Below are 13,959 nucleotides of genomic sequence, written 5' to 3'. Positions count from 1 at the left end.
CTGAGAAGGGGACGACCGAGGATGAGATGGCTGGACAGTGTCTGCGAAGCAACCAACATGAACCTGACACAACTCCGGGAGGCAGTAGAAGACAGGAGGGCCTGGCGTGCTCTGGTCCATGGGGTCACGAAGAGTCGGACACGACTAAACACATATCTGTAACAAAGTGTCTTGGTTTGCTTGTTGAATGTTCAGTTGGAGAGACGGGTCCATATCTTTCCCCTTTCCAACCTCATCCCCCCCTTCTGCACCACCCAAACAGACAGCATTTTGTACTCATTCATCACTAGGCTGTTTGGGGGGCCTTTTCCATGACACAAGGTTCCCCCTTGCACTAGAGACTATGAGCATTTCTTCAAACATTCAGGTTCTGGGTTTGCTGATACCCCCCCTCCCCTCTTGTGCTTGAGCTGTTAGGCCATGACTGTGTATCACCATTAGAGAGGGGTGCTTCGCATTTGTATCCCTGGGGATACAAATATTAAGCGGGTCTGTTCCCTCCCCCCCAGAACCAGCACAGCTCCCTCACTGACCTCTGCACAGTGCGCACACCCGTTGGTGGCGACATTGCGCCAATCGCAGCAGTAGCCCGACTGGCTTTGCCCCGATGACTACAAGCACCACTGACGTGTGTTTCACCCACAAGCGAGATGTTTCGATCACCAGATCCCTGTATTTTGTTTGTTTGTTTGTTTGTTTGTTTGTTTGTTTGGTTGTTGTTGTTGTTGTTGTTGTTGTTGTTGTTAATAATAATAATAATAATAATAATAATAATAATAATAATAATAATAATAATAATAATAATAATAATAATAATAATAATAATAATAATAATAATAATAATAATAATAATTGCACTTCTGTCACACCCATCTAGTGATGGACCTGTAATTGGGGTGGCTTACAAAGGAACATACTATATAAAGAACAAATAAAACAGCACTGAACACAAATAATGCAAAAAACTAAAAGTAACAACAAAACAAAGCAAACATAGCATAACTACTATATAGTAAATCCCCCAAGGATGGCAAATCCAGGTCAGCTTTACACAGAATGAGTCAAGATGTCTCTCATGTGAGAAGGTTGAACCTGAATGCCTGATTAGATTTCAAGGTCTGTTATAGCAGGTACTCTGCTTTGGTGGAGTGGGAAGAATTGGAAGCCATCTTCACGTCACAGTAAACAGTGGGCAGAGGCAGAACACTTGGGGATGCCAGTTCTCCCAAAAAAAGACCTGACGCAGGATAAAACGGAACTGTTGACTGTGGAGGAAATACTAGATATATTGTCCAGAGTGGGCAAGCTAAATGAATATCCTGAGCAAATGATTGCAGAAGTCATCAGGAGGCAGAGATGAGTTTTGGTTTTGCCTAGATAAGCCTATAGGAGGTGATGTGATTATTCTTCCTCTGACCCTTATCCCCTAGGCTCCAGAGGCTGATTACTTGGAGGCCTGCGTAGTATCTGTGTTGCAGATCCACGTCACTCAGCCCCAAGGAGACATCCTTGTATTCCTCACTGGCCAGGTGAGACTTTGTGTGTATTCTCCTGCCCTCCTTTAAGCGTTATTTGGGGTGCAGGGGTGCAGCGCCTAACTCCCACTCTTACCGACAGGAAGAAATCGAAGCGTGTTGCGAGATGCTGCAGGACCGCTGCCGTCGCCTGGGCTCCAAAATTGCTGAGCTCCTCATCCTGCCCATCTATGCAAACCTGCCCTCTGACATGCAGGCCAAGATCTTTGAGCCAACGCCTCCAGGGGCCAGGAAGGTAGGATCTCGTTGTCTGTAGCACAGAAAGAAAGGGGAACGACCCTTCAGCTGCTTCTAGTACAAGTGATCAGCACTGGGGAATATTTTTTTGGCCTGGGGCCGCATTCCAATAGTGGGTTGCGGACAAGGGCAGAAGGCTGGGCCAAAGCACAGTGACTGGAGCCAGAATGCAGTTTTTAACCGATTTAGATACACTCCCCAAAAGAATACAAAGGACAGCTCTGTTCTGTGCGAATCTGCTCAGCAGTAGGATACAACGCAGCACCTTTAAAGCATGCTAAATATAGTGCAGCTCCATGCACCAGCTTTCCAACTGTAATCCTCCATGTAGGAAAGAGTACTTGGAGCATTTAGAGGAGTCGTAGTATCGGAATAAAGAGTGGGTTTTTGGAAATCGGTTCTGTGCTTTGGGATATACATGGATATAAATATCGGCAGTCAGTATTGCTTGAAAGGGTATTGTGTGAAGATATGCTTTAGGTTCTAAGGAGAATGGTTGGCAAAGTGTGAACCCATCTGGCTCAATGAAGTGGTCTTGTGTGGAGTCAGGCCATTTGTCCCTCTGAGAGTCTGGAAAAGTTACTTATTTGGATAACCTGGAGACCGGGATAAGCAATGAGGTGGCCAAGTTTGCAGATGACACAAAACTTTTCCAGGTGGTGGAGATTGTGAAGAGGTCCAGAAAGATCTCTTCAAACTGGGAGAATGAGCAGCAAAATGGCAAATATGTTTCAATATAAGAAAATGTAATGTAATGACTATTGGGGCAAAAAATCAAAACTTTATGTATCAGCTAATGGGTTCTGAGCTGTCCGTGATGGAGCAGGAAAGAGATCTCGGTGTGCTGGTGGACAGGTTGATAAAAGTGTCAACCCAGTACAGTGGACCCTTGACTTACAGACGGCTTGACTTGCAGACTTTTTGAGTTACAGACTTCTCTGACCGCAAAATTTAGGTTTGACTTGCAGACTGAGATTTGACTTACAGACCAGAAAAAAACCAAAATGGAACAAAAACGGCCTGTTACGGGATTAATCGGTTTTCAATGCACTGTAGGTCTATGGAGACTTGACTTACAGACTTTTTGACTTGAGAACCGCCTTCTAATACGGATTAAGTTCTCAAGTCAAGACCCCACTGTATGCAGTGGCACTGAAGAAAGTCAATTCCACACTAGATATCATTGAAAATAAAACAGCCAACATTATGTCATTATACAAAGCGATGGTAAGGAGTATTGCATATACCTGGAGTATTGCATACAGTTCTGATTGCTGCACCTCAAAAAAGACATAGTGGAACTGGAAAAGGTGCAGAAGTGAGCGACTAAAATGATGACTGGTCTGGGGTACCTCCTGTATGAGGACAGGCTACAGCATTTGGGGCTCTTTAGTCTAGAGAAAAGGTGCCTGAGGGGGACATGATTGAGACGTATAAAATTATGCAGGGGATGAATAAAGTGGATAGAGGGAAGCTCTTTTCCCTCTCATGCAACCCCAGAACCAGGGGACATCCCCTCCAATTGATGTTGGGAGAGTGAGAACAGACCAAAGAAAATACTTCTTGACCCAGCAAGTTGTTAGTCTATGGAATCCCTTGCCACAGGATGTGGTCATGGCATCTGGCCTCGATACCTTTAAAGGGGGATTGGGCAGATTCCTGGAGGAAAAGTCCATTGCAAGTTACAAGCCATGATGGGGATGTATCATCTCCAGGCTTAGAAGGAAGGTACTTCCAAATGCCAGAAGCGGGGGGGGGGGGGGGATAAGGAGACAGGGATCTAGTGGTCTCGTGTGCTCCCCGAGGCATCTGGTGGGGGCCACTGTGAGATCCAGGAAGCTGGACTAGATGAGCCTCTGGCCTGGTCCAGCAGGGCTCTTACATTCTTATGTACAACTTCCAGAGTCCTCCATGGTGCACGACCACTGCGAGGTGTACTCAAAAACAGTAATTTTTCCAAGCTGTGATCCATTTTGCAGAGAGCAGCTGCCTCTGAACAGTAAGATTGCAGGCTAAAGTCTTTCCCATCCTCGCATCCCTTCCACCCACAGAGGTTAGGTATGCAACTGGAGCCATCTCCGTCAAAGCGCCAACTCTATGCCTGGGCTCTATCTGGATCTTCCTCTCCTGGAGTGGCTTTGGCCATAGAGGAAGACAGACACATACGCGATCATGGATGTATCTCTCTTTCCATCTGCAGGTGGTTGTGGCGACAAACATTGCAGAGACATCTCTGACCATCGACGGCATCATCTACGTGATTGACCCTGGGTTTTGCAAGCAGAAGAGCTACAACGCTCGCACAGGCATGGAGTCCCTCATTGTCACTCCTTGTTCTCGGGTATTCGGCTTCAGTAATTCGCTAACACATTTCTCTCCCCTGCAACCGCTTTGGTCGACCTCAGTGTTCAGATTCTGAGCCGAGTCTTCTTCAAGTACATGCCTGTATTTCTCCTTTAACTGGATTCTTTTCTTCTTTATGTTGATTGTGTATAATTAACAGGGAACAACATATTGGACTTAGAATGACGTCTATTTATTTATTTATTTATTTATTTATTTATTTATTGGACTTATATACCGCCCCATAGTGCTACAAGCACTCTCCGGGCGGTTTACAATTTTTAATTATACAGGCTACACATTGCCCTCCCAGCAAGCTGGGTACTCATTTTACCGACCTCGGAAGGATGGAAGGCTGAGTCAACCTTGAGCCGGCTTCCTGGGATTTGAACCCCAGGTCGTGAGCACAGTTTTAGCTGCAGTACAGCGTTTTAACCACTGCGCCACGAGGCTCTAGTCTGCTAAGCATAAAATGTGGAGGGCAATGTGGCTGCATAAATTAGGGACTTGAACTCTTTAAAGCCCCCAGGTTGTAATCTGGTTTTTTGTAGCTCAATGTCTCCAAGGTGGCTCTCCTGAAAAAATGGAGTTTGAACCATAAAAGCTCACACTAAAATAAAGCTGTTCGTCTTTCAAGGACCAAATTATTTTGCATTTCTCCCTCCCTCTGTTTTTCTTTTCCAATTTTAATTTTGCCAGATGTCTATTTCTGTAGAAACAGAGTACAGTGTAGATCAAACGCTAGTGAGGCAAGGAAAAAAAGTGCTGTTGATAACTCCTCTGAAAAGCATGTTAGAAACATTTCATTTCTTTTTTATTGTTGTTTGTACCCTACCTTTTCCTTAAGAAAACCCAAGGCAACTTATAATAGTAAAACAGACAGTACTGAAAGCTAAAAATGGATATATACAATAGAGTACAATATCGAAAAATTGTATCATATAAAGACTACTACATAAAAATGGTTTAAAACTATTGAAGAAGCAAATTAAAAATTAAATAGATACAGCTTCAGTTTTAAAAGGCCCTTGTTATGCAGCCCGTTACTGGGGGTGGGAGTCTGCCTGCAGAGAAAAATCTTGATCTCTTGCAGAAGGACAGCAAAGGGGGGGGAGGCAGCCTGGCTTCCTATGGGAGGGAGTTCCAAAGTTTGGGAGCAGCAACAGAGAAGGCCCTTTTTCATGTCCTCACCATAGATACCTCTGAAGGTGGCAGGATGGAGAGAAAGGCCTCCCGTAATGTGGTGTAGTGCGATAGAATAATGAACTGGAGCTCAGGAGACTTGGGTTCAGTTCCCCCCACTCAGCCTTGGACACACTCCCTGGGGGAGCGCAACTGGTAAAACCACGCCTTAAATCCCTCACTTACCTGGAAAGCCCTAAGGAAATTTTGGTTCGACAGCACATAACAACAAAAATGGATTTTTAAAATCCAGACAGGCTCATAGAGAAGGATTTATACCCCGCCCATCTAGACCGAAGTCTACTTTGGGCAGCTAACAATTAAAAATGGAATAAAAACAATATAATAAAATAAAACAACAAGGATGTATTTATTCTATTTTTTTTATTTATACCCCACCAATCTGGTCAATATGACCACTCAATGCAGCTTCCAGACATGTAAAATACAGTAACATATACATATAATGAATAAAAAGTAAAAAATCAATAATATACTATAAACAATTAACAATAAGCAACAGACAATAAATAATAAACATATTCTTTAAGATGGTAATATATAAAAATAGATTAAAGAAAGAAAAATTAAGTGTTATCTGGGGGGGAAAGCCTGCTTAAACATCCAAGTTTTTAGATGGGTCTTAAAAATGCCCAGCGACGGGGCCTCACGAATCTCTGGAGGAAGGTTGTTCCAGAGGCGAGGAGCCACCGATGAGAAGGCCCGATTTCTTGTTTTTTCCTCTCGGGCCTCCCTCGGCGTCAGGCTCCTCAGCCTCACCTCCTGACTCGATCGAGTGATACGGGTAGTTCTTGGTGGGAGTAGACGTAGTCTTTTAGATACATTTGAGTTTATGTGCACTGAAACGCTAGAGAAAATTTGGATTGCCCAAGTGCTATTCTTTTGATATGTGACTCCCCCCCCCCCCAAATACATGTTTTGATTCGTCCCAGATTTGGGGTTCTGTATAAAGACTTCCAGGTGTTTGTGGAGGTGGTGTTTTTCTAGTATGTTTTTGAATGTTGTCTTCACAGAGTTTGTGAGCCTTCAGTGGGCCTTGCTCACGTTTTCAAGCCTGGTTTCTCCATTATTGTGAAAACTCACGTGTCACGAAGCAAAACCAGGCTTCCTATGTACATGGCATGCTAAAGAACAGTGTGGAATGTTGAGCTCTCTCTTGTTTCACTGACATGTTTGCTAGTGCTTCTCCTAATGCCTACACCCTCCCTAGAATCTCCAGACGTCACGTGGAATTTGTAATACCATTCTCTCCTCCCTCCCCCCCCCATTTCAGGCATCTGCCAACCAGCGAGCAGGACGGGCTGGCCGTGTGGCCGCAGGGAAGTGCTTCCGCCTCTACACCGCCTGGGCCTACAAGAATGAGATGGAAGAGACCACCGTGCCAGAGATTCAGAGGACCAATTTGGGCAACGTTGTGCTGCTTCTCAAAAGCTTAGGTGGGTGGCAAGGCAATCTAAGATGGGGAAAGATGCACACCGTAACCATACCTCATTCTAGAACACCTTATAAAGTCTTCCCTCAATAAGAACAGGAACACTGGCATGTGGGGAGAATGCATTATTTGCTGGTGGAAATACTTAGGTCTTGAAATCTTACAGAGAGGCTGACTGGGAAAGGTGCTTCCTAACCTGCTGCTCTTCTGTTTCTCCTTCAGGCATCAACGATCTCATCCACTTTGACTTCATGGACCCCCCTCCCCATGAAACTCTCGTGCTGGCCCTGGAGCAGCTCTATGCCCTGGGGGCCCTCAACCATCTTGGCGAGCTCACCAAGGTATGGCTTCTTAGGTTCCAAGCCATGTCTCCAGGCAAAGACACCTATCTGGGACATGGGCATGATTCCCCAACCAGCCTTTCTCCTTCAGTGAGAATGGTGCTGGAAACAAAAAAGGAAGGTCATCTTCAGGTCTACCAAGCACTGCCAGTTCTTCCCCAGTTCAAGGCTGCATGGATGCCCAATGGCTTTCATAGTGGTCGTGATAGATCTTCTGGTCTTCCCGTTCCTTCAGAACAGATCAGTGGGGGGAATTCTTATTCCTTTGTATATAAGTGTTGGTCTTCAAGGGGGGCAGATCCAGCACTTCACTTCACAGCTAAGCTACAAAGCTTGCTGGGTGGCGCACAAGTTAGCCTTAGGGCAATGGTTCCCGAACATTTTGGCCACATGGTTCCCTTGATTTACTGACCTCTGGCTGTGGCTCCCCTTGCTCGGAGGGGCCATCAGGGGTCTCACTCCCACCAGGGGCAGGATCTTGACACGCATACACCCAGCCATCCCATCTTCTCCTCCAAATATCCCAAAAGGATCACCTCCTTCCAGGTCCTGATGCAGGAAAACCAAGAAGCCACCTGGCAATCACTTCCACTGGAGACCATAAAGATGGGGAAGGGAGAGGCAGGCACACGGAAGCTTCCGCTTCCGGTTCCTGTTGAGGCGATAGAGGTGCTATTCATATAAACAGCCCTCATCGCTCTGTGTTCCATCCCTTTTCCCGCGGCGCCCGCGGCTGGATTTCATGATGTCCTATGGAGTTGCCGTGCATAGTTTGGGAACCCCCAGCATTAGGATAAAAAATGGAGGGGAGGCACTTATGCTGCCCTTAGTGATTTTGAAAAGATGGAGTGTGAGATGCAAATATAATAAACAGTGGTGGATACTTTGAATGGGTTCACCATGGACTTTTCTATCTTGTGCTCAGCAACAGTCAAAAACTGACATCTTGAGACAGGAGGTGAAACAACATGAATAGGTACCAGGTATTAAATTGTGTCAGACATTCCTCAGGAAGATTTAGATATTCCCTTGTTTATCACCAATAACTATTGTTATTTATGGTAAAATAAAACTATATTATATGAGTGACACAAATATAAATGCATTAAAATAATTATTGAATATGCCTACATGTTAACACAGTTCAATCGAAAGGTTCTGCTTTCATCGTGAACATTGAAATGGTGTTCACTGGGGCAGTTTGTCATTCAGTTACCTCCCGGTGAGGACAGAAGTGTCAGGGTGTAATGGTTGCCCCCCCACAAGAAGGATCTATAATACTTAGAACTGCAGAGCTGGAAGAGGGGGACCCTCTGGCTCATTGAATCCAGCCTCTGTCAATGAGGCACAGAGAGGAATTGAACTCAGAACCTCTGGCCCCACAGCCAAATAATCCCTGAGCTATCCAGTAGTGACACATTATAACGCTGAAGTCACCTTTGGTAACCTTTGTTTGATCAAATCTGGACTTCCTGTGCTCTGCATTTAGCTGGGCCGGAAGATGGCAGAGCTCCCCGTGGACCCCATGCTGTCCAAGATGATCTTGGCTTCAGAACAGTGAGTCTTTCTTTGCTTTCCTTGGTCTTTTTTACCCAATTAATTATGTGCTTAGCCTCAGACACAGCCTTTGAGTAATCATGAGTGAAGCTTGTGACCTCGGTTCCTCTTCTAGATCCTCGCGTAGTCTTTTATTTCCTACTGCAGTCTTTCTAAGAAGTTTGGAAACTGAAAAACCTGAGGGCAATTATGCAAATCATATAGATTTTATCAGATCTTTTTAAAATACGCTGTATTAAAATACAAATTGCATTCTATGAATTCAATTAAACATGCTGAGGGTTTTTTTGTTGCGAGAACTGAGATTTATACCTTTCACAAAACATGCAGCCCTTGTAAATAATAGCTTTTCTTAACTGGTGAATAAAACATATTGAGTTAAAAACTTGAAATAATGGTCCAAATCCTGTTAATCCGGGTCTGCTGGTCTGAGTTCTATTGACATAATTGGATAGCATGTAACAGGAAGTACAAAGGCTGGCTTCTTAACTAGTAGCAATTTCACTGTTGAAATTTCCACCATTGATCTTAATTATTCAGGTGGATTCCAGTCATTAAAAAGGTAAATTGGAGTGGGTGGGTGTGTTAACTAAAATGTATATACTGTATATTGTGATAGTGTTTTCTAAACCAGGGGTCACCAACCCCCGGTCTGCAGACCGGTCCCAGTTTGTGGCCTTGCCAGGGCCAGGCCATGGAGACAAATCTCCCTGCCCCGCATGTGCAGATGCATGCACACCCCTCCCACACACGGCCCATCCCACACATGCACAGATGCACCCCCCCCCGCCCGCATGCTAGACTGGTCCGTGGAGGCAAAAAGATCGGGGACCACTGTTCTAAACCACATAAAAATTACCATAATATCATATAACCTGTTTAGTTATGAATTAACTTTTTTTTTTGTTTGATTTAGGAAATCGATAAGATACTAGTGGAAAACCTTGTTTAAATTGTCTCTTAACCCTTCAGCTTTCTAGAGACTAGCTGACCCTGTGTTTTTTTTCCCCTTCTTTCTGTTTCTTCATTTCTCTGCCCTCCTGAGCTTGCCTTCCTGGTTTGCTTTCCGGTGTTACTCTGTTGCCCTGCACTCAACCCTGTTCACTTCTTCTGTTAACATTCTGCAGATACAAGTGCTCAGAGCAGATCCTCACAATTGCTGCCATGCTGTCAGTCAACAATGCGATTTTTTACCGGCCCAAAGACAAAGTGGTCCATGCCGATAATGCTCGCATGAACTTCTTCCTTCCTGGTGGAGACCACCTGGTTCTTCTCAATGTTTATAATCAGGTACGGGAGGAACATCTAGGTTGAGGGTAAGCAAAGGGTGGCCCTCCAGATGTTGCTAGACTGCAACTCCACTGCTCCATTGCAACACCATTTATTACTGATGACTGGAGCTGCTGGGTGTTGTAGTCCCAACAGCCTCCGGAGGACTACATGTTGCCCATCCCTTCTCTAGATCTTGGAGGCTGGAGATGGGATCAGGGTAAAGCGGTGCAGGGGTCCATCTGCCATCAGTTTCAGCTAAATCTCAGGCTGGGTTGAGAAAAGAATTTCACTTCCTAGATTTGAGTGGACTGCCATGTTTGTGGTGCATTCTATACTAAGCTGCTTAAGAGCATGGTGACTTTTGAATTAGTAGAAGACTCTCAGGGGCAGGATAGATAAGTGCATGCGTTCAGGCACCTGAGGAGTGAATTTAATCTTTGAGGCAGGATTCTCAGAATAGATGGCCTCTTGAGATCCTAATCAACCTCCATGTGTGTCTGGCACACGAGATGTGTGTACAAAACCCTATCAGAAAGCTTTATACAGAATTCTTTTGGAATTATAGAGACTTTTTAGACCTTCTGGGAAAGGCTCACTGGCTCTTTGAAAGACAACGAGGATGATCTGGATTCTGAAAAAACAAGCCATGCGAGGAAAGACTGAAAGAACTGGGCATATTTAGGTTTGGAGGAAAAAGACTGAGGGGAAATATGACAGCAATTTTCAAATACTTGAAAGGTAGTCATACAGAGGAAGGTCAGGATCTGTTTGACTCATCCCAGAAGTCACAGGAAGCCAGATTTAGGATAAATACCATAAAAAAAATTCGTAACTGTTAGAGCAGTACAACAGAGGAGCCTATTATATTGGGAGGTAGTGAGCGAGTTTGATTTGGGTTCTTGCATTGAGCTGGTGGTTGCTTTGATGGCCTTATAGGCCCCTTCCAGTTCAATTATTCTACGATTCTAAGATGGTTGATAGAAATGTTCCCTTCCGAGTAGGGCTGTAAACATTCCCTAATTCAAGGATCTGTTTTTTTTCATCCGTTAAAGAGGTGTGCATGTTCATTATTACTACTACAGTACTAATAGTAATAGTACTAGAAAAGGTGTGCCAGTCTAGTGGTCTAGATTTTTTCCATGCCCTCTTGCTGAGATGGTAGCAGGTGATGGGGATATTGCCAAGTGGTGATGCGGGAGTTAACTTTGAGAGTAAACTCCACCATTTTGTCTTGACTTGAGGGTAATATGGTATGGACAAGTAGATGGCACTCATAGTTTTGGCTGTGGTCGGGAGGGGGGGTGGATCATGGGGGGGGAACTGGGGCTCGGTCTAAGCTTGTGCTGTTCTCCCCTCTCAGTGGGTGGAGAGTGGCTACTCTATGCAGTGGTGCTATGAGAACTTCATCCAGTTCCGTTCCATGAGACGAGCCCGGGATGTGCGAGAACAGCTGGAAGGGTTGATGGAGCGCATTGAAGTGGACATCACATCCAGTGAGGGAGACTATATCCCTGTCCGCAAGGTACCACTGTCTCCTTCTTCTGTTGCTCCCTCTGAGTTCAGCTGTCAATCTGGTGGGAAGGTTTCTAGAGCCAAACCCTTGGAAGTTCGACACAATATGAAATCCATCACCCAGAGAATCTGTCTTTTGTAGGAGGGGGTGGGGGGGAGAAACAGAATTTTGCCTTGGAGGCTGCAGGTTGTTGTGAACATTTATCTTTTTATTCCATCCTGTCTTTTGGCCATCAGAAAGGCCCCTAAGGCAGTTCCTGGATTAAACGCATGCAAAAAATGCAAGGAAAATATAAGAATACAGAGTATGATGATTTAGTTCCAACCCTACGTAAATGTAGGCTGGGGTGGAGGGGCTGCATGCAGCCTGTAGAATGTATGCAGTTCCCCAGGGATGTTTTTGTACACCTTCTCCAAACCCTCCCCCCCCCCCCTCCCAGCCCTTTACTTGTTCACTCCCCCACCCCAAGGTTGCTACCATTTCTCAGAAAGCTCTTTCCTTCTCTCTACATGCATGGCGAGAGGAGGGGTTTTGCAATGTTTTGAGGAATTCCCAGCCCCTGTGATGTTTTTGCCAAATTATAACCATCAGAGGGTGCAAGCAGCTTTTTTTTCTCTTAGAAGCTCACCACTTTTTTAATAGATACATTTTCCATTTAATATAAATTGATTGTAGTGACCTTTACAATACATAACCAATACATGTTTTAAAATGTTTTTAATTTTTTTAAATTGATTTCATTCATTAATGCATACCATGTCTTTTTCCTAGCAGAGGAACTCAGTAGTCAATAAGAGCAGTGAAAGTAATCATGATGCACAAATTAGCCCACTTTCGTGAGAGTGTGGCTTTTTGGGCTGGTGGCACATCTGAAAAATGGCCCTTGGCCCCACTGCGATTGCCCCACCCCTGTTACAGACCTGTCAAAATGCTTGAGGCAAGTTAGCAATGGCTTGCTTAAGTCCCACTGATTTCAGTGAGTCGTGCTTAGAGTAGCCACAGGAAGAAAGTAAAATTCTTGCCATAATCCCATATACACCCAATAAAGCATTTTGATGAAATTAAATGCCTGCAGTATGTAAATCGGTTTGTTAACACACTGAAGCCAGAGCCACCCCACCCAGATATATTGTTTCTGTTTGTTCTTGACTTTTTATGGCCCCTTCTGTTCTCCATCTACAGGCCATCACTGCTGGATTCTTTTATCACACATCCCGCCTCACCCGTAGTGGCTATAAGACCGTCAAGCACCAGCAAACCGTATTCATCCACCCCAACAGTTCACTCTTTGAAGAACAACCGCGCTGGCTTATCTATCATGAATTGGTCTTCACCACTAAAGAATTCATGAGACAGGTACGTCTCACAGCTGGGTCTTTGTGCAGGGGAGGATGCTAGGAGCATCATCATAAGGGTTATGAGTTCAGCTTTTTCCTCTTGCCTTCTGTTCTACCAAAGAGATATAGCTCAGTCATATAGCCTATATTTGCCACACAGCAATTTCAAGTTCGATCCTCCCTTCATTAAAAAGGATTTCAGATGGCACTGCTGGGAAGGATCTCTGCCTGAGAGCTGCTGCCAGACAGTGCAGACATTTCTAAACCAGACAAAGGATTGGAAGTTGGACTGCAGAACACTTGATGTACCTTCCAGGACTGCAGTTTTATATATACAGCAACAACCTCTTCTTAGATCCTGCACAACACTCTCTTGAAGGTATCTTGGCAATACAGGGGCTTAATGACTTGCCATTAACCTGTGCAAATATTTGATTTGCACAGGTTAATGCAAAGGCTGAGACTGTTTTAGACCTAAGTAGGGCTGTTAAGGACAGGACTGTTTGGAGGCCACTGATTCATGGAGTCCCTGTAAGCTGGAAATGACGTGATGGCACGAGGCAACAAATCTCGCTCCCAGTCTACACTGCCCCCTGCCTCCTACTCTTCCTTTTTCACCTCAGCTTCAAATGAGTGTAGACTTTCTTATTTTACCTTCATGACCAAAGCAAAAGGAGAAGTCACCTCTTGTGTATTGAGGAAATAGTGCTGGTGATCAGGTAGGACATTTAAAGAAATGGGGACTCCGTCATGGGGAAAAATCACTTGGCAATCTATGTTCCTGCACCTTCTCCTTAACTTAGTGCAGTGATGCCTGCTCCTTCCTCCTGGGGACATAAAATTACTGTATCCTTCGGAGCCACAAAGAACCGAGGATGAAATCTCAATGCAGTAATATTAGGCCTGTGGTTAACTTTCTTCTGTTTCCTGCAGGTCATCGAGATTGACAGCACGTGGCTGCTGGAGGTGGCCCCTCACTACTACAAAGCTAAAGAGCTAGAAGACGCCTCTACCAAGAAGCTACCCAAGAAGGTTGGGAAGACACGGGAGGAGCTGGGATAAGGCGAGGGCTACCCCTTCCCGCTGGCCCTGTGCTACCAGGCCACCCTTGCCTCAGGACATTTTTTTGTACAGCTGTATAATCTCAATGCCACTTTGAAACAACAAATAAAACATTTTTATAAGCACA

The 13,959-nt window shown here is 44.8% G+C and overlaps 1 protein-coding gene and 1 long non-coding RNA gene across 3 annotated transcripts in view; one reads left to right on the top strand and one right to left on the bottom strand.

Moving 5' to 3' along the window:
* The window catches only part of LOC144587599 (uncharacterized), a 20,929-nt gene extending 19,497 nt beyond the window's left edge, over window positions 1-1,432 (bottom strand). Inside the window, exon 1 of the long non-coding RNA XR_013542756.1 lies at window positions 151-1,432. This is a non-coding gene — a long non-coding RNA (uncharacterized LOC144587599). The remainder of the gene's footprint in view (window positions 1-150) is intronic.
* Window positions 1-13,959, top strand: part of DHX16 (DEAH-box helicase 16) — a 26,894-nt gene extending 12,935 nt beyond the window's left edge. For both annotated transcript variants that reach the window (XM_072989184.2, XM_072989185.2), the window contains exons 11-20: window positions 1,431-1,529; window positions 1,618-1,770; window positions 3,973-4,113; window positions 6,592-6,754; window positions 6,973-7,091; window positions 8,581-8,648; window positions 9,776-9,938; window positions 11,281-11,442; window positions 12,616-12,789; window positions 13,704-13,959. In XM_072989184.2, coding sequence (XP_072845285.2) covers window positions 1,431-1,529; window positions 1,618-1,770; window positions 3,973-4,113; window positions 6,592-6,754; window positions 6,973-7,091; window positions 8,581-8,648; window positions 9,776-9,938; window positions 11,281-11,442; window positions 12,616-12,789; window positions 13,704-13,832 — 1,371 coding nt within the window. In that variant the 3' untranslated portion in view covers window positions 13,833-13,959. The remainder of the gene's footprint in view (window positions 1-1,430; window positions 1,530-1,617; window positions 1,771-3,972; window positions 4,114-6,591; window positions 6,755-6,972; window positions 7,092-8,580; window positions 8,649-9,775; window positions 9,939-11,280; window positions 11,443-12,615; window positions 12,790-13,703) is intronic.

Source organism: Pogona vitticeps, chromosome 2 (assembly GCF_051106095.1).
Source record: "Pogona vitticeps strain Pit_001003342236 chromosome 2, PviZW2.1, whole genome shotgun sequence".
NCBI classification, from domain to species: Eukaryota; Metazoa; Chordata; class Lepidosauria; order Squamata; family Agamidae; genus Pogona; species Pogona vitticeps.
This window is presented reverse-complemented; position numbering and strand designations above follow the sequence as displayed.